General features: G+C 54.6%; 1 protein-coding gene across 1 annotated transcript in view; it reads right to left on the reverse strand.

The window, feature by feature from the left end:
- Nucleotides 1-6,673: 6,673 nt before the first annotated feature.
- Nucleotides 6,674-25,589, reverse strand: part of GLTP (glycolipid transfer protein) — a 29,135-nt gene continuing 10,219 nt past the window's right edge. The window contains exons 3-6 of the mRNA XM_077774951.1: nucleotides 13,402-13,460; nucleotides 12,283-12,416; nucleotides 9,527-9,677; nucleotides 6,674-7,873 (exon numbers count right to left, since the gene is read on the reverse strand). Of these exons, the coding sequence (XP_077631077.1) occupies nucleotides 7,691-7,873; nucleotides 9,527-9,677; nucleotides 12,283-12,416; nucleotides 13,402-13,460 (527 nt within the window). The 3' untranslated portion in view covers nucleotides 6,674-7,690. The remainder of the gene's footprint in view (nucleotides 7,874-9,526; nucleotides 9,678-12,282; nucleotides 12,417-13,401; nucleotides 13,461-25,589) is intronic.

Raw genomic sequence — 25,589 nt, forward strand, 5'->3', positions numbered from 1 at the left:
GACTAGGACGCCTTAAACAGGTGAATTGCACGGTGTGTGAAATTTATCTCAATAAAGCTGTTACAAAACTTTTTTTTTAAGAATGTGGTCCTTTGGGGCGCCTGGGAGGCTCAGCTGGTTAGGCGTCTGACTTCGGCTCAGGTCATGATCTCACGATTCGTAAGTTCAAGCCCTGCGTCAGGCTCTTGGCTGACAGTGTGGAGCCTGCTTCAGGTTCTGTGTCTTCCTCTCCCTCTAAAAAATAAATGAATAAACATTAAAAAAGAAAAGAATGTGGTTCCTGGGGTCAAAAGGATCTGGGTGTAACTCCCCCACGTGTCTTAGCTGTGTGACCGCAAGCAGATGACCCTGCTTCTCTGAGCCTCACGTTTTCATCTATAAAGTGGGGGCAGTAACTGCTTCTACCTCTCACGGTTGGGAGGATTCAACACGGGCTGCTCTTGAGGGCTGGGCAGCGCAGGAATGTTGTGGTTGCTCAGTAAATAGTCCCCTGAGGTCGCCACACTTGCCCCCAGTAAGAGCAACTTACCATCCCCAGCCAAGCGCTCTGACCTCCCCCGAACACCCTCCCTCACATTACGTGACACCTTCCTCCTGTGATTCCTTCATGAATCTTGTCAGGATGGTACTGCTGTTCCCATTTTAATTCTCGAATTTGTGGGTGACAGCTAGGAGCCCCGGACACAGCCAGCACAGCCGTCCCCACACTCCCAGGCAGGACTCTTTCCTCCTGCTGCGACAGCCCCATCTCATCCTTCTTTCTCTTCACAGCGCTGCCTGAGCCCAGCTGGTGGCCTCACGGCTCCAGAGCGTGTGTCAGCGGGGGGCTGGGGGGTCCTAGGGGGCCTGGCATGATCCCCAAGGACAGATGCAGCCCAGACCACCACGTGGGGCTGGATTCCTGCTGACCCAAGGCCCCTCCTCCCCGTGGCCTCGAGGGGTGAGTCTTCTCCAGCCCCTTCTGCAGGTGGATAAACCGAGGCTCTGAATGGTGAAACCTCTTGCCTAAGGTACCTGCCGGTGATGCGGTCAGGATTTGGACCTGGCCACTGCCCAAATGCAAACGACAGCCCCCCCACAACGCCTACAGCAGCCACGTGGCACTGCCCCAGCCATGGGATGAGACTGGGGAGTGTGGGGCCGTCCGGAGTCTCATAAATGTTAAAGACTCCCCACGTCCAGGGCCGTGGGGAGTGTGAGAAATCCTGCTGGCCTTTTTGTTATTTCTCCAGTGAGCGCACGGCGTGGGTGGGCCCACCCCACAACGAGAAGAAGGGGCCACCCCACGACGAGAAGAAAGGACGGAAGGAGAGCCGGGGAAAGGCGCTGAGGAAGTACCGGGGCCCTTCCGTGTGCCAGGTGCCATGGAGAGCTCTATCCTCATGGGTTCCTCCCAGCTGCTGGAGAGAAGCACAGAGAGGTGAAGGCACTTGCCTGAGGTCACACAGCCCAGAGGGCTGCATCTGATAGTCCCTTCCCTTTGGAGCCTGCCCCACAGCAGCCTCCCCCCCGTGAAATCACATCCTCTCACATTTGCCAGGAAGCCACTGAGATGGGATACAAGAGGCTGGCGACCAGTCAGTTGGTTTGTCCGCCTCAGTCCTGCTTGTGGCTGGTCCAGAGGCTGGAGGCCCGGCCCTGCCCTGCACCTTCAATGGGGCTCTTCTGGAATTCTCCCTGGGGCAGAAACCTGAGAGCCGGTGGGAAGGAAGCCCCTCCCTTCAGAGGACCGTTGCCTTGGGCACAGCCACCCTCCTGTGGGTGTGGCTGGGTCACAGCTGTCCACTGGCATTTCAAAGATAGCCTTCATCTGAAGTTGCAGTGTGGTGAGGGAGGGGACATTTGGCCTCGGTGCCAGCATGGTCTGAGTAATTCAGGGCTTCACAGCGGGGGTCCTGGGGTAGGCTGCTGGGGGTCCGTGAAAGTCCCTGGAGGGAGTGATGAGTGAAATCCTCGCAGTCAACTAGCACTTTCTGGAGAGAGGTCCCAGGCTGTCAAGGAGGCCTGGGACCCCTCCGCCCTCACACATGCTTGTGATGAGGGCACCATTTTCTCAGCCAGGAAGAGGCATGGGGTGGGGGTGGGGAGATAGCCTCTTTTCTGAACCCAGGAAAAGAACCTGTGGAGATCCTAACTAAGAGCTTTGTAAACTGTCAATTGGCTTTGTCACCCTCTGTTCACAGAGGCTGTGACTTCCCTTGCTCTTAAAACAAAAGCCACACCCCACCTTAACCTCCAGGCTCCAGCCACCTTTGCCCTCTCTCCCTGCTTAGAACGTGCTGCTTTCTCTCCTACCTCAGGGCCTTTGCATCAGCTGTGGCCAGCCCCATTTCATGGCCTGCTCTTTCTCCTCCTTCAGATCTCAGCTCAAATATCACCTCTCCAGAGAGCCCTTTCCTGGCCTCCCCCATCTCCGTCTCCTCCGGGGGTCCATGAGCCTCTTGGAGGATGAGGCCTTATCTGCCCCTGTCCTGCAGGAGGACCTGGGCCTAGCTCAGGCCCTTGCACATAGTAGGTGCTCAGCAAACAACAGTTGAATGACTTGCCTTCCAGACAATCCTCTCTGGGCTAGATCAAGGGTTGCCTAAGGGTGAATCATCCTCATAGCTGTCCTTTATCAAGCACCCTGTAAGTGCCAGGCCCTGTGCTAAGTGCTTTGCACATGTCATCCCCCTAGAGATCACAAGGAAGGACTGATGTCCTCGCTTGAAGGCCTAGTGGTGATTTCACAGGAATTATGAATACCTACCAAAGGCTCCTTAGGGTGACACAAGGTGGAGATTGACAGAGCGCGGAGGGAGCTTTGAACTACCTAATCTCCTGAGAGTGCAGATGATGATCTAAAGCCCAGAGGGGAGAAGGAACTTGCCCAAAGTCCCACAGCAGATCAGGGCAGAGTGAGAAACGCAGCCCGACTGCACGATGTTTTCTGGGGGTTTCCTGCTGACGTGTTCACATGGGTCCTGCTGTATCCTTAAGAACAAGGAGTGTGAGTACATGCTATGGGGTAGTTGCATTAAGGGCCAGATTGTCCCCCCCACCCCTGGAGCCCGTGGTGTGTATCCAGACGCTATTGTATTCAAATGCTATAATGCCATAGCATCATAATAAATTTTAAAAATTAATAAAGGCCATTTCTTGAACATCTTACACATGTCAGGCACTTTACACACATTATATTATGGACTCCTGCTAGAGGTGTGCGTGCCCCATTTTACAGATGCAGAAACTGAGGCTCAGTGTGGTGAACTGACTCCCCCGGATCACACAGCTACAAAGTTAAACCTGGACTTGAACCCCAGATGTGCTGGGTGGTGGCGGAGGTGGTGGTGGCGGATATGGTGGCGGTGCTACCGGTAGTAGTGGTAGTAGTAGCAGCAGTGGTAGTAAGTAGTAAAGGCAGCAAGATACACCTTTGACACAAAGGCTGAGCTGAATGAAGTCAGAACCCCAAGGCATTCGCTTGAGAGGCTCCAAACTTTCCCACCAGTATTCAGATGGGGCTCCTCATTTGGCCCTTGGAAGCCACTCGGATGACGCTAGCGGGGTGCAGCGGAGGCAGGGAGGTCCAGGCGGGGCCTGGCCGGGACTCGCAGCTATTTCGCGGGGGGCGCAGGGCCCACAGCGCCACCTACCGGGCCCCGCGGGAGCCGCAGGCAGTCAGCGCGCAGGCGCGCGGCCCGAGGCCAGGGAGGGCGGCGTACATCCTAGGAACTCTACAGCCAACCCACCAAACCGGAGCAAGGGAATACCCCTCCCTCTATTCTCCTGTAACTCTCCAACTCTCCGTAAATGATTACGCAGCCCAGCGCCCTACTAGGCAGTTTCATTAACTCTCAGTGAGCTGAGAACTATTACATCCCCATTGTATGGATGAAGAAACTGAGGTTCAGAGAGGTGCAGTGGTTTGTCTGTGGCCACTCGGCTGCTACAGAGCCAGGACTCCCTACTCTATGGCCTCATTGTACACACCCCGCTGCATAAATACATCTTTGCAGTTTTATTTAACACTCAGACAGCTTTCTATGCTTCAGACACTTCTAATTGCTTTGCAAATAGTAACATTTAGTTATTTTTGAAGTTTATTTATTTTGAGAGAGAGCATGTGCACAAGCGGGGGAGGCACAGAGAGAGACAGAATCCCATGGAGGCACCAGGCTGTCAGCAGAGCCACATGGGCTTGAGCCTTGAGATCGTGACCTGAGCTGAAATCAAGAGCCAGTGGCTTAATGGACTGAGTCGAACAGGCACACCAATAACATTTAACTTAAACCTCAAAACCTGTGAGGTGGGCATTAGCAAGACCCCTGTGGTACAGAAAGGGAAACAGGCTTTTTTAGGGAGAAATGGGTTTCAGTTCCTTGTCTATAATAGGGATGTGTGGTGATGTGTTTGAAATATTCATTACGAGCCTGAACTATTGCTCAGTGGAGTTTAGTGGAATGAACCAAAAGGTGAACACACCAGTCAACCTCTGTCCAACTTTTGGGCTCCTCTGGGTTTCTGTGCACTATCAGGGTAGCCTGGGTCAGATAAGTGACTCCCCACAGTGGGATGTCCTGGCAGGAAGATGCACTGGGAGGCGGGCCCACTGTCAGCTGGCACGGAAGTAGCCAAGGCTGAGGGGAAGTACGAATTCAGATGTGAAAACCCAGTGCCTGGCCGGGTCACCCTGTCCTCAGGAGGTCAGTTTCCTCATCTGACAGATGGGGCTCCTGATGCCAGTCCAGGTGCTTGTGAAATGGGGTACCAGGTGGGGTGGGTACACGGCAGGTGCTCAATGTGTGTTCCTTCCTCCCTGGCCCCAGGGCAGAAATCAGTCCCACTTTGACAAAAATGAAATGGGAGGATGTAGACGCACTGCCAGCTTTGTCTCTGGGCACCCAGGGTGCCCCTAGGGGCCCGGCAGGTGCCAGGAGGGAAGGAGGCTGGCCTGGAAAACGCTGACCTTCCACAAACACATTGCTTTCTGGCCCCATCGTGGTATGTCAGAGACACGAAGAAAAGGCTCTCTTTTTTAAAAGTAATTTCTAGCCCCAATGTGGGGCTTCAACACATGACCCCAAGATCAGGAGTCTCATGCTCTACCAACTGAGCCAGACAAGCACTCCAAGAAAGGCTCTTTTTATTTTTATTTCTTTTAATTTTTAACATTTATTTTTGAGAGACAGACAGAGACAGAGCATGAGCAGAGAAGGGGCAGAGAGAGGGAGACACAGAATCCCAAGCAGGCTCCAGGCTCTGAGCTGTCAGCACAGAGCCCAGCGTGGGGCTCAAACTCACGATCCATGAGATCATGACCTGAGCCAAGTTGGATACTTAATCGACTAAGCTATCCAGATGCCTCTAGAAAGGTTGTTTTTAAATTGTTAATTTTTTTAAATGTTTATTTAGTTTTGAGAGGGACAGAGCACAAGCAGGGGAGGGACAGAGAAAGAGGCAGACACAGAATCCCAAGCAGGCTCCAGGCTCTGAGCTGTCAGCACAGAGCCCAGCGTGGGGCTCAAACTCACGATCCATGAGATCATGACCTGAGCCGAAGTCAGATGCTTAACTGACTGAGCCACCCAGGCGCCCTTGGTTTTAAAATTTTTTTAATGTTTATTTATTATTGAGAAACAAAGGGAGACAGAGCATGAGCAGGGGAGGGGCAGAGAGAAGGGGAGACACAGAATCCAAAGCAGGCTCCAGGCTCCGAGCTGTCAGCACAGAGCCCAATGTGGANAGATACAGAATTCCTTTTAATTGTGGCAGAATTTTGTTTCTAGGAAACCCAATGGGGAACGGGGGGGAAGCCTAAAAAGCAGTTGGAGCTTGCAGAGCTCGGTAGCGTTCCTACCACCAGCAACGCTGGAAAATGGAATGAAATAAGAGGCGGTAAAAATCTTAGTTCAGGTGTCCAACCCTTGGTCAGCTTTCCAAACTGCATACCTGACTGGACCGAACGCAAGAGCCTTGAAGGTGCTCCATAATTTTCAGGGTCAAGTTCAAATCCCTTCCTCACATGATTTCACACACATGCAGCCTCCTGGGGGTTTCCTTGCGCGTGCCCGGGAGCATCCCCTGCCCCTCCTCCTCGCAGGGCCCTTCCCCACCCCACCACTTCCATGGAGGCTCGGTACAAGCCACGACTCTCTAAGAGGCATCCCAGGATGAGACGTGGCCCCGGGCACCCTCTGGGCACGGACTACTCTGTATCATCCCTGATGATTACTGGTTCATCTTGTCCACTGGACCCCCAACTTGGGGAATGAAGTAAAATAAAGATTCTATCTCCATTTAACCCAAGTATCAGAAAAGGCATCAGCCTATGAGCAAGCAAATAACTTCAGGTCACAGGTTAGGGAGACAATAGGGACTGGTGTGGACTTGGCGGGGGCTGGGGGCAAAGCGGAGAAGTCATTTGTCTACTCGCCCTCCCCAGCCAAGGGGGCAATTATTCCTCCACTCCTGCCACGCAGTCTGATTTTTTTTTCCTAAAGAAGCTAGAAATCGAGATGTGTGTGTGTGAAATTTCTCCAGTTTCTCAATGTGGCAACCACTTCTATTTTGGTAAGCCACGGAGGCCCGAATGCCGGTCCCTGCCTGGTCCCCAGTTGTGACCTCCTTTCCAGAAGCAGGGGTGGGAGCAGGGGGCGGGGAGGGATCAAGAACCAAAACCAACGCACCAAGGTGATTCCAAAATAGAGATTTGTTTATTAAGGATCATTTAGTCTCTGCATAAAAATCACCAGTAGTTCCTCATTGGGTTTTTAACACACATCGATTCTTTTGGGGTTGCTCTGTTTGCCCCCAACACTTTAAAAAATACAGCTCTTTTTAGCGCCAGGAAGGACGTTAAGGCAGCAAGGCAGTGTTCTTGGGTCCCAGCAGATGGAGGGCTCACCCTCTCCCCAGTGAGAGAACTCACACGGTACGTAGTTTCTTAGGTTGGAAAAGCTGTCCCTGAAGAAAATAACTATGCAGAGAATTGCAAATAGCGTCACATAGGGCCACTTATTTGTGCCTGATAGCTTTAAAACAACCCTCCCCATGGCCATCAAAGGCGTGCTGGTTGGTTTCGGCTATAAAAAAACTGTCTGGCAAGAGACAGTAAGAAAGAGCAGTATCTATAATGACCATTGTGAGGTCGGGCTGTGCAAACCACAGGAGAAGACACACCAGTTTGCTTTAAAAAAAAAAAAAATCCCACAACAGGGGCCCTGTGTCATTTCAAATCAAACTCCTCACGGTCCTTAAAATACCCAAAACGTCATTCAGTCAGATCCTCAGGACACACGCTTCTTCTTCAGGTGAGGGGTATGACACACAGTTCCCCAAGGGTTATGCTCTGGGGGGGGACGGGAGGGGGGAGGAAAAAACCTTAGAACTTGATTAGAAACATTAATTGATCTTTACCACACTGAAATGAGAAGGGATAAAGTCAGTCTGTGCTGTTGTGAAATTCAGAGGAGATTCGGAAGTAGGGTGGTTATTTATTGCTATGTGAGGATACACCTCCAAAAATGACTTAAAAAAGAAAACCCGGGCCGGCTGGCCCCTGCAGACCCCAGGCCAGGCTCCGGGCCGCTCCGGGGTCAGGGGGACGCGGGCCGGTGCGGGCGGCCAGCCAGCTGGATTCACAGTGATTCGGGTTAGCCCGTGGCCGTGCGTGGCCGTGTGCTGGGGTGCGCATGGCCACGGGGCACACCTACACCTTGTAGTTGAGCTCGGCGTTCATCTTGGTGTACATCTCGTAGATGACGTCGATGGTGGCCGTGTAGTTGACCAGGAAGAGACGGACCTTCTCCAGGCACTCTTCCTCTGTCACGTTCTGTCCCTTGGAGAGCGCTTTCAGGAAGTCGGACTTGTAGGGTGCCGCGTACAGTGCTGCCTTGAGATGGGTGAGAGGGGAGGGGACACAGAGTTAGGGGGCCGGCAGGGGCCACCTGGTGGGGAGCGGCGGGGTCCTGGGAGGGGACGTCCCCGAGGTCCCTGCTACTCATGGCGTCAGAAGGGAAAGGAAGAGGGAGATGTTGTTCCCTTCTACCCCCGTGAGGGACAGCAGGAAGGACACCAGTTTTGGGGACAGACAGACCTGGGTTCAAATTCCAGCTTGTGCCACCGACTAGCTGTGAGCCTTGAGCAAGTTACTTAGCCTCTCTGAGCCTCAGTTTCCTCATCTGTAAAATGGGGATGATAATGGCATCCACCAGCCTCAGGGGCCTCTTATAAGGATCAAGGGGGGTGTGCAAAGTACTCAGCGTGGCACAGGGCACACAGTAGGTGCTCAGTGTGGACGACCCTCTTCCCTCTGGGTCCCCTGCTCTGGAGAAGGTAGACTGCTTCTCCACTGATGGCACTTTCGAACCAGGGGAGAAGGCTGCTAATATGGATGGGGGCCTCTTCTGTCCTTTGGGGGGGATGTGACATGTCCCTAAATGTCAAGGCTCCCCGGACACTTGAAAAGTGCAGACACCCAGTAATGTGCAGAACTGCAGAGCCAGAAAGAAAAGGCTGCAGCTGGGCCAGAAGCCTGGTAGGAGCCTGGCAAGCTCTGGAGTCCCAGACGGCATCTGACTGTGGGACCTGGAGCGAGACAGTTAACCTCTCTGAGCACCAGATGCCTCATCTGTGAAACGGACTAAGGACATGTGGTTGTGAAGAACAGAACGCGAGGGCAGCCCACCCTGGCCCGGCACACCAGGCACGCGGGACACGCTGCTGTCACTCAGGTGCGGGCTGCGACAACTTTGCAGGGGGCAACGCAGTGTAGGGAGGGCAGGGCTTTTGTGGCACCTGCCTGGGAAGGGCCCTGCCCCCAGGTCCCCTGGGGGGGGGGGCAGCCAGAGGTGGCCCAGCTCCTCCTGCCTGTACCCAGACTGGTTCCGGACCCAGCCTGTGTCTTGTGGGGAAGAGGCCAGCCTGTTGGACCCTGGTTGTCAGGGGACTGAGGATGGGCTGCAGGAGAGGGTGGCCAGGTCAGGCTGGGTGAGACCAGGGACCAAGGGACGAGAGCTAGCCAGCGACAGCATGGAGGGCACCCCAAGGACCTCCTGACATCTTGCCAGTGGGCCTCTCAGCCCGGCGATCCTGGAGGCCCCCAGGCAACCGGGCTAGTGCTGAAGCCCCACTTCTAGTAACCCTGGCCAATGTCACCCCAAGAGTGGCATCAAGAGCCCTGTGGACCAGTGTCGCTTCAGCAGCTGCCCTGGTGCCCATCCTGCCCTCCCTTCCCGGGGTGAGGATCCAGGCCTCGGATCCCAGGGGCCAAACAGGACCCCAGGTCTTCAAGAGCCCCGGCCAGGTTGCTCCCACAGGCCCTTCGGTCCGGCCCCACGGGACACGCAACAGAAACACCGCGGGGCATCTGTCAGGACACCCACCACGGCCACAGCGGGGGCTGGGCAAGCGCACGCGATAGGTAGGGCCCCACAGTGCACCAGCCTCACCCCGAACACGCAGGGGCCCCTCCTGGAGCCCGGCTGGGCCCAACCAAGTCTCCCAGGGCCGCGGCTACGCGGGGGCAGGACGGGGGCCGGCTCACCTGGAAGATCTTCTGCACGATCCAGCCGTGGTACTTCTTGAGGGCCATCTCGTAGGCCTTGGTGGCGTTGACCCGGATGAGGTTGGGGTGATTCTCGTCCCGCTCCCCGTCGCAGATGCTCTGGAGGAAGACCTGGATGAAGCGGAGGCCTCTGCGGCCCGGGAGAGAGACGGCGCTTCAGGCCCGTGTGCGCCGCTGCCCGCACCCCTGCACAGACCCTGACGTTCTCGGACAGAAGCGCCTGTCAGCCGCGGGGGCGAATGCGCACGCGCACACGGTGCCGCTCGCTCCTCCGGTGTTGGCTTTGACCTCGCCTCCGTGTAACGTTGCTCAGCGCAGCGTCTCGCGAGCCCGGTGGCTAAGGGAGACCTGCCGCTGGCCGCGCTCCCCGCCGGGCTGTGAGGTCTACGAGGCCGGGTCCGGGCCTGCCTTGTCCACGTCTTTGTCTGCGTGGCCCTCAGAGGGCTCACGGCCCACGGACTGTGGACACACGGACGCGCCCGGCCTTGTGCCTGGACGCCCCGCCTCCACCCCCCGCCCCGAGCCACTGTCTATGCCCTCCAGCGGCCACTTGAGCCCCTTCTCCAGGCCCTGCAATGCACAGCATCTCCTCTCCTGCTCCCTCGGCCCCAGGAGGCTAGGCTCAGCACAACCTGTCCACTTCACAGAGGAGAACATCGAGGCGCCCCCAGAAGGCTCAGCCAAAGGCCAGGATGCAGACCCCACTGTCTGACCCCCGAGCCGGACTCCTTCCTTGCCATCCTTCACTCTAACCCCGGGGTCCCTGGATGACCTGCTCTGCTCCTTCCCTGCAGAGAGGGGGGATCTGGCTGGTAGGGGAAGTGGGGGACTCTTAGGGGCAGGAGCACTGGGCCTAAAGGGTGTCCTTATCACTTGTGAGGGAAGGGGAAGTCGCCCATGCCTGAATCAGAGCCCTTGACTGTCAGGGATCAGCGTGGGCTGTGGGACTGAGCCCAGGGGATAATCCCAGCCCTGTCCTGGTCTGCCACCTCTCCTGAGCCCCTGCCTTCCTGCAGCCCTAATGACCGCCCCTCTACCCAGCAGCTGGGATGAGGCACCATCTGACCTTGTGGCCGACCAGCTTCATGGCCCTCGGTGGCCCCCCAGCACCTCCAATCAGGCTGGGACTCACCCTTACCAATCCCGCCTGGTCTCTCTCTGCTCCCACCTTACATCCAGAGCCTGCTCGATCAGACCCACCCAGAGAAGCAGACACACCGGGCCTCTCCTGCCCTCCCACCTCTCCAAGGCCTCATCCTCCGGGGACTCCTCCTGCTCAGTCCCAGAGACTCTGCCTGGCACCCCTCCTCCAAGAAGCCCTCCCTGACCTCTCTCCGCTCTGGGCACTGCTACCCTGCTGTCAGGATCCACCCACCAGCCAGATACCCTGCCCCGGCTGTGGTGTCTAAAGAGGGACCCCACTTGTTCGATGCAGCATCCCACATGCCCAGCACACAGCAGGTGCTTAGTACGTGCTTAGCCGCTCGGCGCCTCCCTTTACCCGCCCTCCCAGTCACCTGGCTCTGCCCATGTCTGATCCGGATACGAACAGGCTAACTGAGCTGGCCATCACCACCGCCTTGCTCCTCCTGAGAAGCCCACAGCACGTGCCAATGGATGGACCCGGGAGTGGTCCTCGCCCAGGCCTGTGAGGCTCTCGTCATAGACAAAAGTGGGTGGGGACAGTCCCGAAAGCAGGCTGTGAGGGTGCTTATGGTAGCCACCTGCGCCCTGATGCCCACTCGCTGCACCCTCCGGGCAGCGCACCCTCTGGGCAGCACACCCTCTCTGTTCCATTTCACCAAAGACATGTGTGGTGGGGAGAGGCGGGTGGCTCCTGGGGCGGGGAGACAGACCGGGGAGGAGCACCCTTCCTGACTCCTGACTGCAGGCCCAGAGAGGGCCACACCGGGAACACCTGGGGGACAGAGTATGTGCCTGGCCTCATAGAGGCCACCAGGGGTGTCTGCACAGCTAAAGGAGAATGAGAGCTGTGTGAGCTCAGCAAGCAAAGTGCCCGGGGCTCTCTGAGCCTTGCTGGCCTTATCTGTAAGATAGGAACAACCAGATGCGGCTTTGAGTATTTGCTGGAAGGACGATATACATAGTGATTATGAGCATTCTTAGGTTTGGGTTAAGATTGTCTGGGTTCAAATCCCCTATCAGGGTACCCTGCCTCCAGCCCAGGGGACGAATCTGTGCAAATTAAATAGAGTACTTTCTCCTCAAGATGCTGCATTTCTGTCAAGGAGCTGTCATAAAGTCAAATCAGGCACATGCATGATGCAACCAGCCCTAGATAGGACAACTTTGTGCAGTGCACAACCTGCACAACTGTGCTTGGCCATTGGGGTCCAGCTCTGACCCTGTGACCTGGGCATATTATTTGGCCTGCAGAGCCCCAGTGCCCTCCCCCCCTGGCCCCAGCCCCCTGCCATGAGATGAGGATGATCACGACACCTAACTCACAGCACGTGAAATACGACCAGGCGTATAAACTGTTTAGCACGATGCCCAGAGTATGCACTCACTTGCTACGCCTCTGATGGGACTGGAGCAAGGGAGCCGCAGCAGCAGGCAGGCCTTGGCTCTTTGGGCACTTTATCTCAGCATTTCACATATGTGAAAGGAACGGAGGCGGCCTTGAAGGGGACAGTAGGGTTGGACACTCCTAGTCCGCAGAGCGGGGCCCCCGGGGCTGCACGGCCACACCACCTGCCACCCAAGCCCATCACCTTTTCAGCCACATCAGCGCCAGCGTGGCCCCCACTTTGGGCCACTCTGCCCCGTACATTTCCTTCTCCACCTCCAGGATGTTCTGTAGCGTCCGGAATTTGGCTGGGTTGGTGTCGTACACGGCTTTGATTTTCTGAAACAGAGCACACGGGGCTTTCCCTTTGGAAAGGTTGTTCCCACAGATGGCCGTCCCCACGCCCAGTCAGGGAGCCCCCCTCTCCTTCCCACCCACACCAGGACCAGCAGCAGGGGCTTGTGACAGTAACATCCATGACTGTTCATGTTTATTAAGTGCCTTCCGAGAGCCGGGCGGGGCAAAGCACTTTATGGGCACTGCTTTACTTGATCCTCACAGTGATCCCGATGTTGCTGTCATTATCCTCGTTTGCAGATGGGGACCAAGGCCCAGAGACGGGAAGGGAGAGCTGGTGCGGGTGGGCTCCAGCATAGACTGGTTCCAGAGTCCATGTTCTCCGACCACTATCGATGGCACCTCAGACACTGAGCACCTGAAGTGGACGGTCACTTTGGGACTCAAAGATGTCCAGGAACAGGGCTCCTGAGTCGAAGCCGGGCAGTTTGGATCTGAATCTCACCGCGGCTCCTTAGGCGAGCCCTTCCACCCCACTGGGCCTCAGCTTCCTCATCTGTAGAATGGGGATAGTGACAGACCAGCCTCAGCGGCTGCTGGGATGACAGAATGAGACAATGCAGTGTGCCCGAGGTGCAGGCCAGGCTGTACGTGGATCCTCATGCGGGGGTCAGTGGCTGGACGACGGGCGTCCAGGGGATTCCCAGGAATGGGGAGGGGGAAGGGCTGAGCCAATGCACCCATGGGCTCTGGAGTTTACGTCTTATTTGGTCGGGGCAGATACAAGAACCAGGAGGTTGCTTCTCAGATCAACCCTTCAGACTGTCATCCCCGACAGGTTGTGACTGCGGGGTATATGACTTCAAAGGAGGACCAAGAGCCCTGGGCCAGATGATCTGGGGGCCATGTCTCCTCCCTGTTCCTCAACCTGGAGAGCAAGTGGCAAGGAGCAGGGCCCTGGTGAGTGATGCAGGTTCAGATTCCCGTTGGGAGGTTCTGGGCTGTGGCTGCCGGGCTAAGTACGTACCGTGATGTTGCCACTTATGTCTGCCTTGATGGGAGTGAACACTGGGGACCCGAGGCAATCTGGGGGCAAAACCAGAAGAGGGGTTCAGATTCCCAACAAGGAGGAGATTCAGGAACTCCATAGGCCAGAGGCTTGGGAACAGGAAGGCAGGTCACTTGGTGTGTTTAGGGGAAAGCAGAGCTGTTTATAGGTGGTAAGAACGCTTGTGGGCAAGGTAATTTGGAGTGCTGGGCTCCATGAGAGACCAGTTTCTTGTTGCAGGACTTGTCAGAGCCTTTAACACACAACTGGAATATTTAGGAGGCAGACCCTTTTATCCACAGCACCCTTGCTTCTTGGACAGCCCTGCCCAGAGCTTTCTGCAGTGATGGATATGTCCTATATCTGCATTAATATGGACCCCATGAGACTACTGAGCACTTGAAATGTGATGTCACTGAGGAACTGAATTTGTATTTTCATTTGACTGTCATTCATTGAAATGTAAACAGCACACGTGGCCGGTGGCCACCACATTGAGCACAGCTGTACACCGTACCTGATAGAACTAATGCTTTGAGAAACCCATCCCAGCCACGAAGGTGGATCACCGCTAATTGTGACCAGCTGGCCAGGTAGCAGACTGAGGAATCTTATATGAGGCAGGAGAAGGGCCAGCTTTAGTAAAAATGACCTTCTTGTTCACCAGCTTGTAAGAAAGAAATGCACTGGCGCCGCAGAGACTGCGTGGTTCGGAGATCCTGCCTCAGAGCCGGGAGAACACGTCAGCAGTGGGGCCCCAGCCACTTAACACAGCATGAGGAACGTGGGCTCCACCTCCACCCGGCTCTGCAAACACTGGCCTCAGCTTTCCCATCTAGCCAATGGGTCAACAGGACTGATCAGAGATGCTGTGGGCAGGACTTGAAACAATCCACTTCTGGAGCGCCTGGGTGGCTCAATCGGTGAAGCATCTGGCTCAGGTCAGATCTCATGGTTCGTGGGTTTGAGCCCCATGTCGGGCTCTGTGCTGACAGCTCAAAGCCTGGAGCCTGCTTCAGATTCTGTGTCTCCCTCTCTCTCTGTCCCTCCCCCGCTAGCACTCTGTCTCCTTATCTCTCAAAAATAAACAAACATTAAAAAAATAAAAGAAAAGAAACAATCCACTTCCAAGACACGTTTTGTTTATGTCTGCAATAGGAATGTTCTTAATTGGAGGGGTTTTTCCCTTCTTGGTGTTATTGGTAACAGTGTTTTTGTTTTTGTTAAGTTTATTTATTTTGAGGAAGTGGGGGGAGAGGCAGAGAGAGGAGGGGAGACAGAGAATCCTAAGCAGGTTGCACTATGTCAGCACAGAGCCAGACCTGGGGTTCAAACTCAAACCCTGAGATCATGACCTGAGCAGAAACCAAGAGTTGGACCCTTAATCGACTGAGCCACCCAGGCACCCCCACCCGTGACACCTTCAAGCCGATGAAAGGTAGACCTTGAGATTGGCGGGGCCTGGGACTCTGAACAGCCTGTGGCCTGCCCCCCCTCCTTTCCCTCTCTTGTGACCCCTTGGCACTGTCGTGAGGACCTGAGACCGCCCACAGGTCGAGCCCCTTGCTAAGGGTTTGGCACGGAGGACACACACAGGCAAGGACTGGCTCTCTCATGAGCAGGCTCAGTGTGACCTTCAGCCTCAGAGCCTGAAGCCAGCTCTGCACCCCCAACACTCTCCCCGTCCTCGTTGCTGTGTCCAGAGACCACAGGGCCCCGGGGACAAGACGCCCGAGCAGGCCACTTCGGGCACCACCCCCACAGGAGGGAAATGCCAGTGCCAGACTCTCTCTCTCTCTCGGCAGGCCAGGCAGGGCCTCGGTGTGCCTGCCACCTTGACCGTGCAGGAGCAGAGGCGTGGGGGAGGGGCGGCTGCAGACTGGATTCCACCCAAGGTGACCCGGCACACCTGGCCAGCCATCTGGAACAGTCTAAGCACAGCTGTTAAAAGACGTGCGTTGGGGAAACAGCTTTAGACACTATACATGAAACACCCCCGAAGCCAGTGGAAAGAAAGCGGGGAAGGCAGGTTTGAATCCTGCCCCAGCCACAGCCCAGCTGAGCAAGCCCAGGGGGCCTCGGTTTCCTCTCATGTCCAGTGGGGCAGTACTAGTACTTAACTCCTAGGACTGTCACAAGAGTTCAGAAACCACATACCGGATGCAGTTAGCAGAGTGTCCAATGCACGAACACCCGATAAAATGGACTCTGGTCATTCTCATGACTTCAGGCTCCATGGTCCAGCAAATGTCAGCCAGCTGCGCTCAGAAGCCACCAGGTCCTGCGGAATCTGTGCAGNCAGCCCAGCTGAGCAAGCCCAGGGGGCCTCAGTTTCCTCTCATGTCCAGTGGGGCAGTACTAGTACTTAACTCCTAGGACTGTCACAAGAGTTCAGAAACCACATACCGGATGCAGTTAGCAGAGTGTCCAATGCACGAACACCCGATAAAATGGACTCTGGTCATTCTCATGACTTCAGGCTCCATGGTCCAGCAAATGTCAGCCAGCTGCGCTCAGAAGCCACCAGGTCCTGCGGAATCTGTGCAGAGTGGGAGTACACTGGCCTGCACCCTCGCTCCCTCTATTCTCTGCCTTCCTGAGGCCCCGTCCAGTCCAGGGCTGCCAGCTCGGCTGCCCCACCACAGACTCCAGGCACAGGGCCCTCGGGCCGATGGCCAGCCTTCTGTCAGCGACTGGGCTTCTCTCCCGGGCCTGCGGGGCCGAACCTCCTTCCACGGGCTGTGCAGTGCAGCTCCGAGGGGCTGGGCTGGGGGTCCAGGTGGCCGCCCACTTAATCCTGAGCATTCCGCCCCCCCGACGACTCCATCATGCTCTTTAATCTTGCCTGACGCACCGCCTCCATCCAGCAGGGGAGGTCGTGGGATTTGCCAGCCCTGTAGCACATTCCAACTGGCCCCCGTTGGGGACTTAAATAGCAATGCAAGCAGGCCAGTCGCAGTGACTGATCCCCTTCTGACCGTGCAGACAGGCGTCACCAATGCTGACCCTCACGGGGGCCAGGCAGGTCCCCTGGTGTCTCCACGAGGACTGGCTGCTTCTCAGCTCTGGGTGACGGCTTCATGTCATCGTCCTCCACAATGTATAATGTCCAAAGATACAGGGTGAACGGATGGATAGGCAGGTGCAGTAAAACATTAACAGCAGAATGCAGGTGGTGGGTGTACAAGTATTCACTGTAAAATTCTTTCAGTTTTACCTTAGGTTTGAAAATTGTCGGGGCACCTGAATGGCTCGGGCAGTTAAGTGTCCGACTTCAGCTCAGGTTATGATCTCACGGTTTGTGGGTTTGAGCCCTGCATTGGGGTCTGTGCTGACAGCCCGGAGCCTGCTTCAGATTTTCTCTCTCTCTGCCTCTCCCCTGCTCACACTCTGTGTGTGTCTCTCTCTCAAAAAATAAACATTAAAAAAAAAAGGAAAAAAAACTGTCATGTTTAACACGCTGGGGGGGAAGTTAGGGTTTGTGGGGGTTTTTTTCTTTTGCTTTTTTTCCAAGTCCATTTCACCATGACTCGGTTCCACTATTCACCACCCATCTCCCCCTTAGACTTGAGCTCTGAGAGGGCAGGGACCCGCCTGGTGCCCAGAGTGCCCGGAGCTGGACCCCATCAGGCACTTGGGTGGCATCTTGGGCCCGAACGAGCGACCAGACGGTGGAAAGTTCCCTCCAGGCTCCTTTTCTATCTGCTTCCTCGAGGTGCAGATGGACCCAACCCATGGTTCTAAGCGCCCAGACAACCAGATGGCGGAGAACACGGCCTGTTTCTCTGTCTGACAAAGGAGACCGAGTAAGACCTGACCCGGTGGGGGCCGCTGTGAGGGGGTAGGCGTCGTGTGTGCAAAGTGAGTGCTCGGTGCCCCGACGATTGCTTTCTCTGCCCCGGGCCGAGTTCGAGGGGCGAAGATACAGACCCGGGGCTTGGGGACAGGTCCTCACCAGCCGTGCGTGGGCGGCTCACGGGCTCGTGCCCGCGACGCAGGCCATTCGACGCGCATTCCCGAGATGCGGGAGGCTGTGGCGGGGCCTCGCCAGCTCTGAAAACCGCTCTTGTGTGCTCTCTGCGCGGCCCTGCCCTGCCGCCAGGGAGAAAGGCCTTTTGTTCCGCGTTCCCCCACAGCGCTACGCGGTCGCGGTCACGAGGCCGCCGCGGGCCGCAGGGGCCGGGCCCTGACAGCAGTGGGTATTGTGTGTCGTGGCCACCGCGCAGGGACACAGCCTCTGCTCCACGGGGGTAGGAATGCAGGGCCTCAGCGCACTTCTGGGGTGGGGAGCGGGGAGCAGGCTGAGAGCGATGACCCGGGAGGGATGGGGAGAGAGGGGCGGGCGGTGCTGGCAGGGAAGGCGTCTCCGTGGACACACAGACGCGCGCGCGTGCACGTTGGGGTCAGTTTCGGAGCGCCTGGGGGCAGCCGCCTGGGCCAGGGGAGGCAGCGCGTGCCCTGAGGTCTGCTGCTCCGGGCTCAGGTCCCCCACTGGCCCCGCCCACAGGTGCCTCGTGAACAGGAAGTGCCACAGGTGCAGTTGAGGCTGACACCTGCTTCAGCATGGCCTGCTGAAGGTTCTGGGCTCGTCTGTCTTTGGTGCCGTCCAAGGCCACCAGGCCCAGGAAAGCTGAGGGACTTGCCTAGGGTCACAAAGAGGAAGCCAGGCACTCAGACGTAACTATAGAACCAGGGCTGGTTCCGCTACTCCCTCGTCGTTCTTTCTAGAATGTTCCCAGCCATGTGAACTTGCCAGAAAGGAGAGTATTCTGACAGTAGAAGCAGAGGATGATTTTAATCACCAAGCACACAGTGGCCTTTAGAATAGTTTAAACTCGGGCCGGCCCCTGCTCTCCATAGAGTGTGACACTCTCCAGCCTTACCTCTCCTACAGAATGTAGCCGTGCCCCAAAATTACCTTTCTTGTTTTACCAGTTTTACAGGTGCCTCCAAGTTGGTTTTTATTGTCAGCAAACAGGCTCTTTAAAATGCCACCCAGAAGCCCTCTGCCAAAAGGGTAGGGGGGAAGGGGGGCTTGGATGGTTGCCTAGTTCCTCATCTTACCTCAGGGAGAAAGGAAGTTGTCTTTAAAAAAAAAAAAAGAAGAAGAAGAAGAAGGAGAAGGAGGAGAAGGAGAAGGAGAAGGGAAAAAGGAAAGGAAAGAAAAATCAGCCCTAACTCCACCGTCTTACCCCCCAGGACCATCCCTAATGGGCAGATTCTAAATACAGATAAGCCTTGGTTATCTGGAATATGTGGCAAATGGCCATTTGGTGTGGAAGGTTTTTCTAAGCATGCTGCTCAATCCAGAAGGCATAAGGAAAATACCACAAATCTGATAACAAAACCCAGAAACCTCTGGGGCATGAGGAGATATCCCATCACCAATCACAGGCAAACAGCAAATTGATAGTTGGAGGGCTAGTCTGTGAAACAAACCACAGACGAAAGATAGTTATCCCTCATATGTAAAGAGCTCTAATAAAGCAATAAGAAAAAAAACCCAACCCAATAGAAAAATGGCATGACGCAGAACAGCAACAAAATGCCTTATCTTGACAATAAAAAGAAGATAAAATTAAAACAGTGAAATACTTTTTAGCTACCTAAATTTGTGAAGGAACCAGCCTTCTCTAGTTCAGTTGCTCTGGATGGAACCCATCAAAATGTAACACAAATGCCCCACAAACGCCCCTGCTTTCGTACAGCAAGCCATGCATAGTTTTCTAAATAGGGCCATCGCCAATAATAGGAATGATGATAAAGGTGTGACCCAGTAATATCACAAGCCTCCCTCAACCCCTCACTAAATGGCTCTACATGGCATTTTCAGGTTGTTGTTTTTTTTTAATATTTTTTATTTATTTCTAGGAGAGAGAGAGAGACAGCGTGAGCAGGGGAGGGTCAGAGAGAGAGGGAGTCACAGACTGAAACAGGCTCCAGGCTCTGAGCTGGCAGCCGGCACAGAGCCCGACGCAGGGCTCGAACCCACGAACCGTGAGATCATGACCTAAGTGAAAGTCGGACGCTTAACTGACTAAGCCACCCAGGCGCCCCGGCATTTTCAGGTTTTGAGGACCACATTGCATAGCTGAAAAGAAACTGTTCTTGATGGGTGAAGGTCACTCCCTCCTGCTTTCTCTGCAGTGCTTTCATTCTGCTGGACACTTGGGTAACAAATAGCCAAGGGGGTCAGTGCCCCTTGCAAAATAAGAGGGTGTAGGTCCCAAGCAAGCATTTTGTGCATGACCTCTGTGACGATTCTGGCTGGACAACCTCCTACCCGGCTCTCCACCACGGTTCACATGAGGGAGATTGCCTGGAGAGCAGAAGGCCCCACGAGCCAGCAGTCACCACCCAACCACCCACCACCCAGAACCAGACTCACTTTTCCGGCTTCGACGTGGCTGGAAAGCAGCAGTTATTACGCACGCTCTGAGCAAGACCGTGGCATGTACCCAAGCTGCCCACGACCCCTGCCAGGCACCGGGGTGACTGGGCCACCCTGCCTGGATCCCCCCTCTCATTCCAGCGTAGGAATAATTTTCACACAGAGATAAAAGCACTCCATTTCTTAGACACAAGTCTTCGCTTTCAGCCTGTGTGATTCAGGATGGAAACACCTACCCCAACTCATAAGTACTTACTTCAAAAAGGAAGGACAGGATGCCCGTGTCATTGATTCTGGGGGCCTTGTCTGGGAAGGTTCTATTTCAAATTCAATTTTTTTTCCCAATAGCTGGATAATAAGGTTCCGTTGTTAAAGTCCTGGGGCAGATTGACTCTACAGGTCCTGGGTTTCAAGGACCAAAAAGAGAGGCACTCAAATTACTGCTGATGGAGATTAATCATTTATTAATCTGCAGGTATGTGGGGTGTGTGTGTGTGTGTGTGTGTGTGTGTGTGAGAGAGAGAGAGAGAGAGAGACAGCTCAGTACAGTGTGAGGCCTACTTTGAGAATGCCCACCTTCCTAAAACTTACCAAGATAAGGCATTTTATTGTTGTTGTCCTGTGAATTGCCATTTTTAAAAATATTACTGTTGAAAGAGGAAAGAAGGTTTACAAAACAATCCTGGGGCACCTGGGTGGCTCAGAGGGTTAAGTGTCTGACTCCTGATTTCAGCTCAGGTCACGATCTCATGGTTCGTGAGTTCGAGCCCCATGTCGGGCTCTCTACTGTCAGCGCAGAGCCCATTTCGGGTCCTCCATCTCCCTCTGCCCTTCCACCACTTGTACTTGCATGTCGGGCTCTCTACTGTCAGCGCAGAGCCCACTTCGGGTCCTCCATCTCCCTCTGCCCTTCCACCACTTGTACTTGCTCACGCTCCCTCCCTCTTTCTCTCAAAACTAAACATTTAAACACAAAACAGAAACAATCCAAAACACTGCTTTTAAATTAAAAATCACCCCTATGGCATGCCAACTCTCTTTGTCCATAGTTGTCCCCCTCGGTAAAAGCCAGCCTTGAGGTGGGGATGTAGCTGGGAGACTCATTTTTCTTTACTTGCTGTGTGGCCTGGGAGAAATTAGTCAACCTCTCTGAGCCGCGGTTTCCTCATTTGTAAAATGAGGCTGATAACGGACCCCACCTCAGGACCTCACCTCATCAGGTCGCTGGGAGGCTTAAATGAGGCCTTGTATAAAGGGCTTTGCCCTGGTCTCTGGCACCTAGTAAGTGCTCACGTAAAAAAGTATTCTTTATGCTTATTATGATTATTATTTATAACATCATTTTCATCCTTCCTAACAGGCAAAGCCTTCCTTCAGAGAGGAAATCCAGAAAAGAACGCTCCCAATGACTGAGAAACCACAGGAGAAAGAGAACAAGGGAGGGAGGGAGGGAGGAGAGAAAGTGGGGCCGCTGATGGATATGGGTACAATTAGCAGGAAACCTCCTATCATAAAATAAGGACTTCAAATGTATTCCAGACCATTAAAAAACAAAAAAAACAAAAAAACAAAAAAACAAAAAACGGGCTCTCAGACGAGAGTGGAGTAAGGGAACTTGGGGGAACGGCAGGACAGAAAATGAATCATTTCCGAGCACAGGAAAGTGTGAGCCAGCTGGTTTTTATAGGACCCTGGAGAGGGCTGATCAGCTGTAATGACTTAAAAGCTCGGCTACAGTTAACACGCTAACAAAAAAAAAAAAAGGCCCCATACAAGCAACACTGTTCGAAGGCAACAAAAGGACTGAACATCCACCCAGGCGATTTTTAAACTGAAACAATGAAACCTAAGACCAGAACCAGCTCGGCCACTCCAGGTGGCTCACTGACACCAGCGCCCTGGGGCCAGACAGGGATTTCCTGGCACTCCCCTGCCCACTGGCAGGGAAGGCCAGGAAAAGGGTTGCTTCTGCCCCGGGTCTTCGAGGGCTGCCCTTCCCTTGTTGCAGAGCCAGCCCACGTCTCAGCCCTGGGAACCACTTTCCAGCCGTGCGACCTGGTCAAATCCCTTCCCCATTCGGAACCTCGGTTTCTTCTTCTGTAAAATGGTGCTAATTCCTCCAAATCCAGAAGGTCATGAGAAGGTTTGGAAATGAGACTGCGGCTCGTTCAAAGCTCGGCACGTGGGGGCCACTCAAGACAGGAGTCACGCTAGCTGTGATCGGGGTCGTGTGTTATGTTTTGCAAAGCCCTCTGTGTCACTCACACTTTCCATTGCCGGTCAGTTGGACACCGGCTGGGCAACTACACTCTGCTGGGCGCACTGCAAGGCCCTGGGACGGCCCGGCTTCTGCCCCTGCGGGCTTCACAGTGGGGCACCGCTCCTCCAAGCAGCCCTGTGCCCAGGAGGGTCTGGGTGAGCTGGCAACAGACAGGGTGGACACTTAGGTCTTTTCCTTCCTGCTTCTCCATTTCAGTCCCTCCGGGAGCAGGAGCCAGACTTCAGCCCTTGACCTCAGGGCCAGACTTTTCTGAACATGGAGACGAGGAGGATCTATTCGCAGTCCCCGGAGGACAAAGCAGGCGGGCATCAGTGGTCTGTGCCCCATGCTGGCCTCTGGATGCCATCAGTGAGGGTGCTGGAGCAGTCTCAGACCAGCAGCTGGCTCCAGGCCCTGGCCATCAGTCACCAGACCCACAGGCAGAGGCACAGCTTCTTTCTGGAAGATCTTCGTTTCTTTCCCAAGGGCCGTGCGGCACTGTCTGAAGGCCTGAGGCCACTTGTCCTCCCCGCGCAAAGATGGAGCGATTCTGGGCAGTGAGCGCCAAAATCATTGGGAAGATCGTCCCTGTCCTTCCAGGGAGGCCCAGCCTCCCTGCCTTACAGTCGGGGCTGGAGGCCTAGAGAGGGGATCGACTTAGGCGTGGACACGGCCTTGGCACCATGGAACCCGGATTCCAGCTCGGGTGGGCTTGGCCATGTTTCTTTCCATTCAACCACCTAGGATTTTCAGAGCAAGGACTTCAGCAGACAAGACCCAAGTTCAAACTGGCTTCTCCTGGCTGAGCCTCAAAAGCGGCCAACTTGCAGCTGTTACAGAGACAAGCGGCTAACACACTGGGGCCCGCAGCAGCCCTCTCGTCAGGGGTTACTCAGATCTTCATGGGGCCCACCGAGCGGGACACATCAGAGGGACACCAGGCACACAGGAGGTGCCCCTAAAGCCTCGTGGACCCTCACCAACTACTTGCAAATGCACCACCAGCTAATAACGAGAGTCCACAGTTTCGAAATTGCAAAAACCTATTGCACAAAGTGTGTTTTGGGCCTCTTCCTCCCACAGGGACACAGTTTCTTCCTTCTAAAAGTGTCCCTCCTGGGCACACAGTCTATGTCACATCCCTACAGAATCCAGCCTTCAACAGACACTCAACCAAAATGATAACTAACCTGCTACAGTAAGACATCCATTTTCTTGCTCATCTTTCTTGGAATATTCGATAGAAAACCAAAAATAAACATCTACTTGTGTAAACTTAAAAAACAAAACAAAACACCGCCGGGATCCGATGGGTGGTCCCGAGGCCCGGGAGGCACTTGCGGCAATGGGGCAGCTAACTTCCCTCGAAGAAGGGGAACTTGTCAGTGGGGCTGGTTCCCGGGCGGTTAACACCGTGTCCCAATTACAGGAGCAGCTGGCCTGTCTGCGATGACGATGACTTCTATGTCCCAGTCATTCAAATCCTCATTCAAATGAGCAAGGGTTACGGGCCCAGCTCGGAGGGCCAAGTACGAGACGCGCACCTCGGAGGAAAGCTGTATATCCGGCCTGTGGTTTCCAGCCTCTACTGTGCCCCCGGATTCCTTAGTGGCCATGCAGGTGGCTCCACGAGGGACAGGAAGTCAGGACCACAAGCAGGCACAACGCCAAGACCACTGCGTAAGGAATCCCGAGGCCCGAGTTCTGGTCTGACCTGAGCTCTGAGCTCTGGCTGGACTCTACTGGTTGCCCCCTGGCTGTGTGACCCTGGGCAAGTCACCTCACCTCTTGGGCCTCGGTTTCTCTGGCTGTGTAACAAGAAGATAATTCTGTGCTTCTGGGCTGCCCCGCCCCCCTCCCCGCCCCAAATAGGGCGAGAACTGAACCAAAGGGATGGGCAATCTCTCTTTCTAGGGGGCTCCCTCCGCCTATTTAATGGGCATCAGATACCTGTAAGGCCTGATTCTCTGGATGTAATTAAGTGAGAGATCTGAAGGAAGAAAGATCATCCCTGGAACTCGGCTTTCAAGAACCGAGAGATGGAGATCATTCCCTTCATCTCCTTAATCTTCAGTTTCCCCCTCAACAGTGAGGACAGACAGGCGTGACTTCATGCACCACGTCTGACTGACCTGGAACAGGGCGTTGACTGACTAATAACATCTGCCATGGGCGTGCTTTATGAGCTATGCATGTTGCTAAATCTATTCATTTATTATTATTTTTAAAAATGTTAATGTTTATTTATTTTTGAGAGAGAGAGACAGTGTGAGCAGGGGAGGGTCAAAGAGAGAGGGAGACACAGGATCGGAAGCAGGCTCTAGGCTCTGAGCTGTCAGCACAGAGCCCAACGTGGGGCTCGAACCCATGACCGTGAGACCATGACCTGAGCTGAAGTTGGACACCTGACGGACTGAGCCACCCAGGCGCCCCATGAGTTTTGTGTTTTAATTCAGGAAGAGAGAGAAAAGCTAAACTGCTTCTAGAAAGAACCCAGAAAAACAAAACAAAACAAAACAAAGCATGGGAATGGAACCAACAGCATGCACTCAGCAAATCTGAGCAGCTTACCCGGGGCTAGGCGCTGAAACAGCTCAACGTCACACAGAATGGGATAGGTTCTGTGGTAGTCTAAGGGCCTTGGGAAAGACTTTCTGGATGAGGTGACTTTCCCGTAGTGGTACGTGGAGGCCAGCCGGGAAAAAAAAAGGTGGTAGCCTGGGGAGGAGGGTGTGCCAGGCAGAGACAAGTGACAGCATGGCACCACTGGTGGGGCTGCAAGCCATCCAGAGAGGCTACAGCCCAGAATTCAAGGTGGGGTAATAGGGAGCCACTGAGGCTTCTAGGCAGGGAGTGACCAGATGAAATGCCATCACAGTCTCTCCCTCCCCCTCTCCGGCCACCTCCGCCCGCTAATTGTTAGTGCTGTAGAACATTGCTGCATAATTGACCTAAAAGATGAGAGAAGAGGCCTCACAGAAGTCAGTTGGAAGCTGATCACTCAGTGGTGAGATCCAATTACTGGGTCAAGGTGGAGGAAGGAGCTGGACAAGGGGCTGGCCTCTGGGTGGCCACAGTAAAGCCTGTCCCATGCCAGAGATTCAGGCCGGAGATAAGGAGGGAGGGCTAGCCCGAGATGTGGATGCTCTAAGCCACACCCCATCTGCAGCCCAAAGAATGAGCATTCACCGGCTGACCAACTCTGCCACAAACCACACCCGGCAAAAGTGAAAGAAACGTGATTTCCTTCCATCAACGCAGCCATTTCACTTCTAAAATGTCCGTCCACCCAGCCATTTCACTTCTAAAAATTAGAAATAATGAAAGAAGTACACAAAGAAACTTAGGCAAGGATGTTCGCTGCAGCGTTGTTTATGAGAGCAGACAGGGAGAGAAGCCAACAGCAGGGGACTGGTTAATTAGAGGATGGTCATGTTCAAACAAAGGAATTCGAAGCAGCCATGACAAATGATGACCGGCATGGGAAGATGGTCATGCTGTGTAGTTGGCCAGGGT

This window comes from Crocuta crocuta, unplaced genomic scaffold (assembly GCF_008692635.1).
Source record: "Crocuta crocuta isolate KB4526 unplaced genomic scaffold, BGI_CrCroc_1.0 scaffold313, whole genome shotgun sequence".
Taxonomy (NCBI): domain Eukaryota; kingdom Metazoa; phylum Chordata; class Mammalia; order Carnivora; family Hyaenidae; genus Crocuta; species Crocuta crocuta.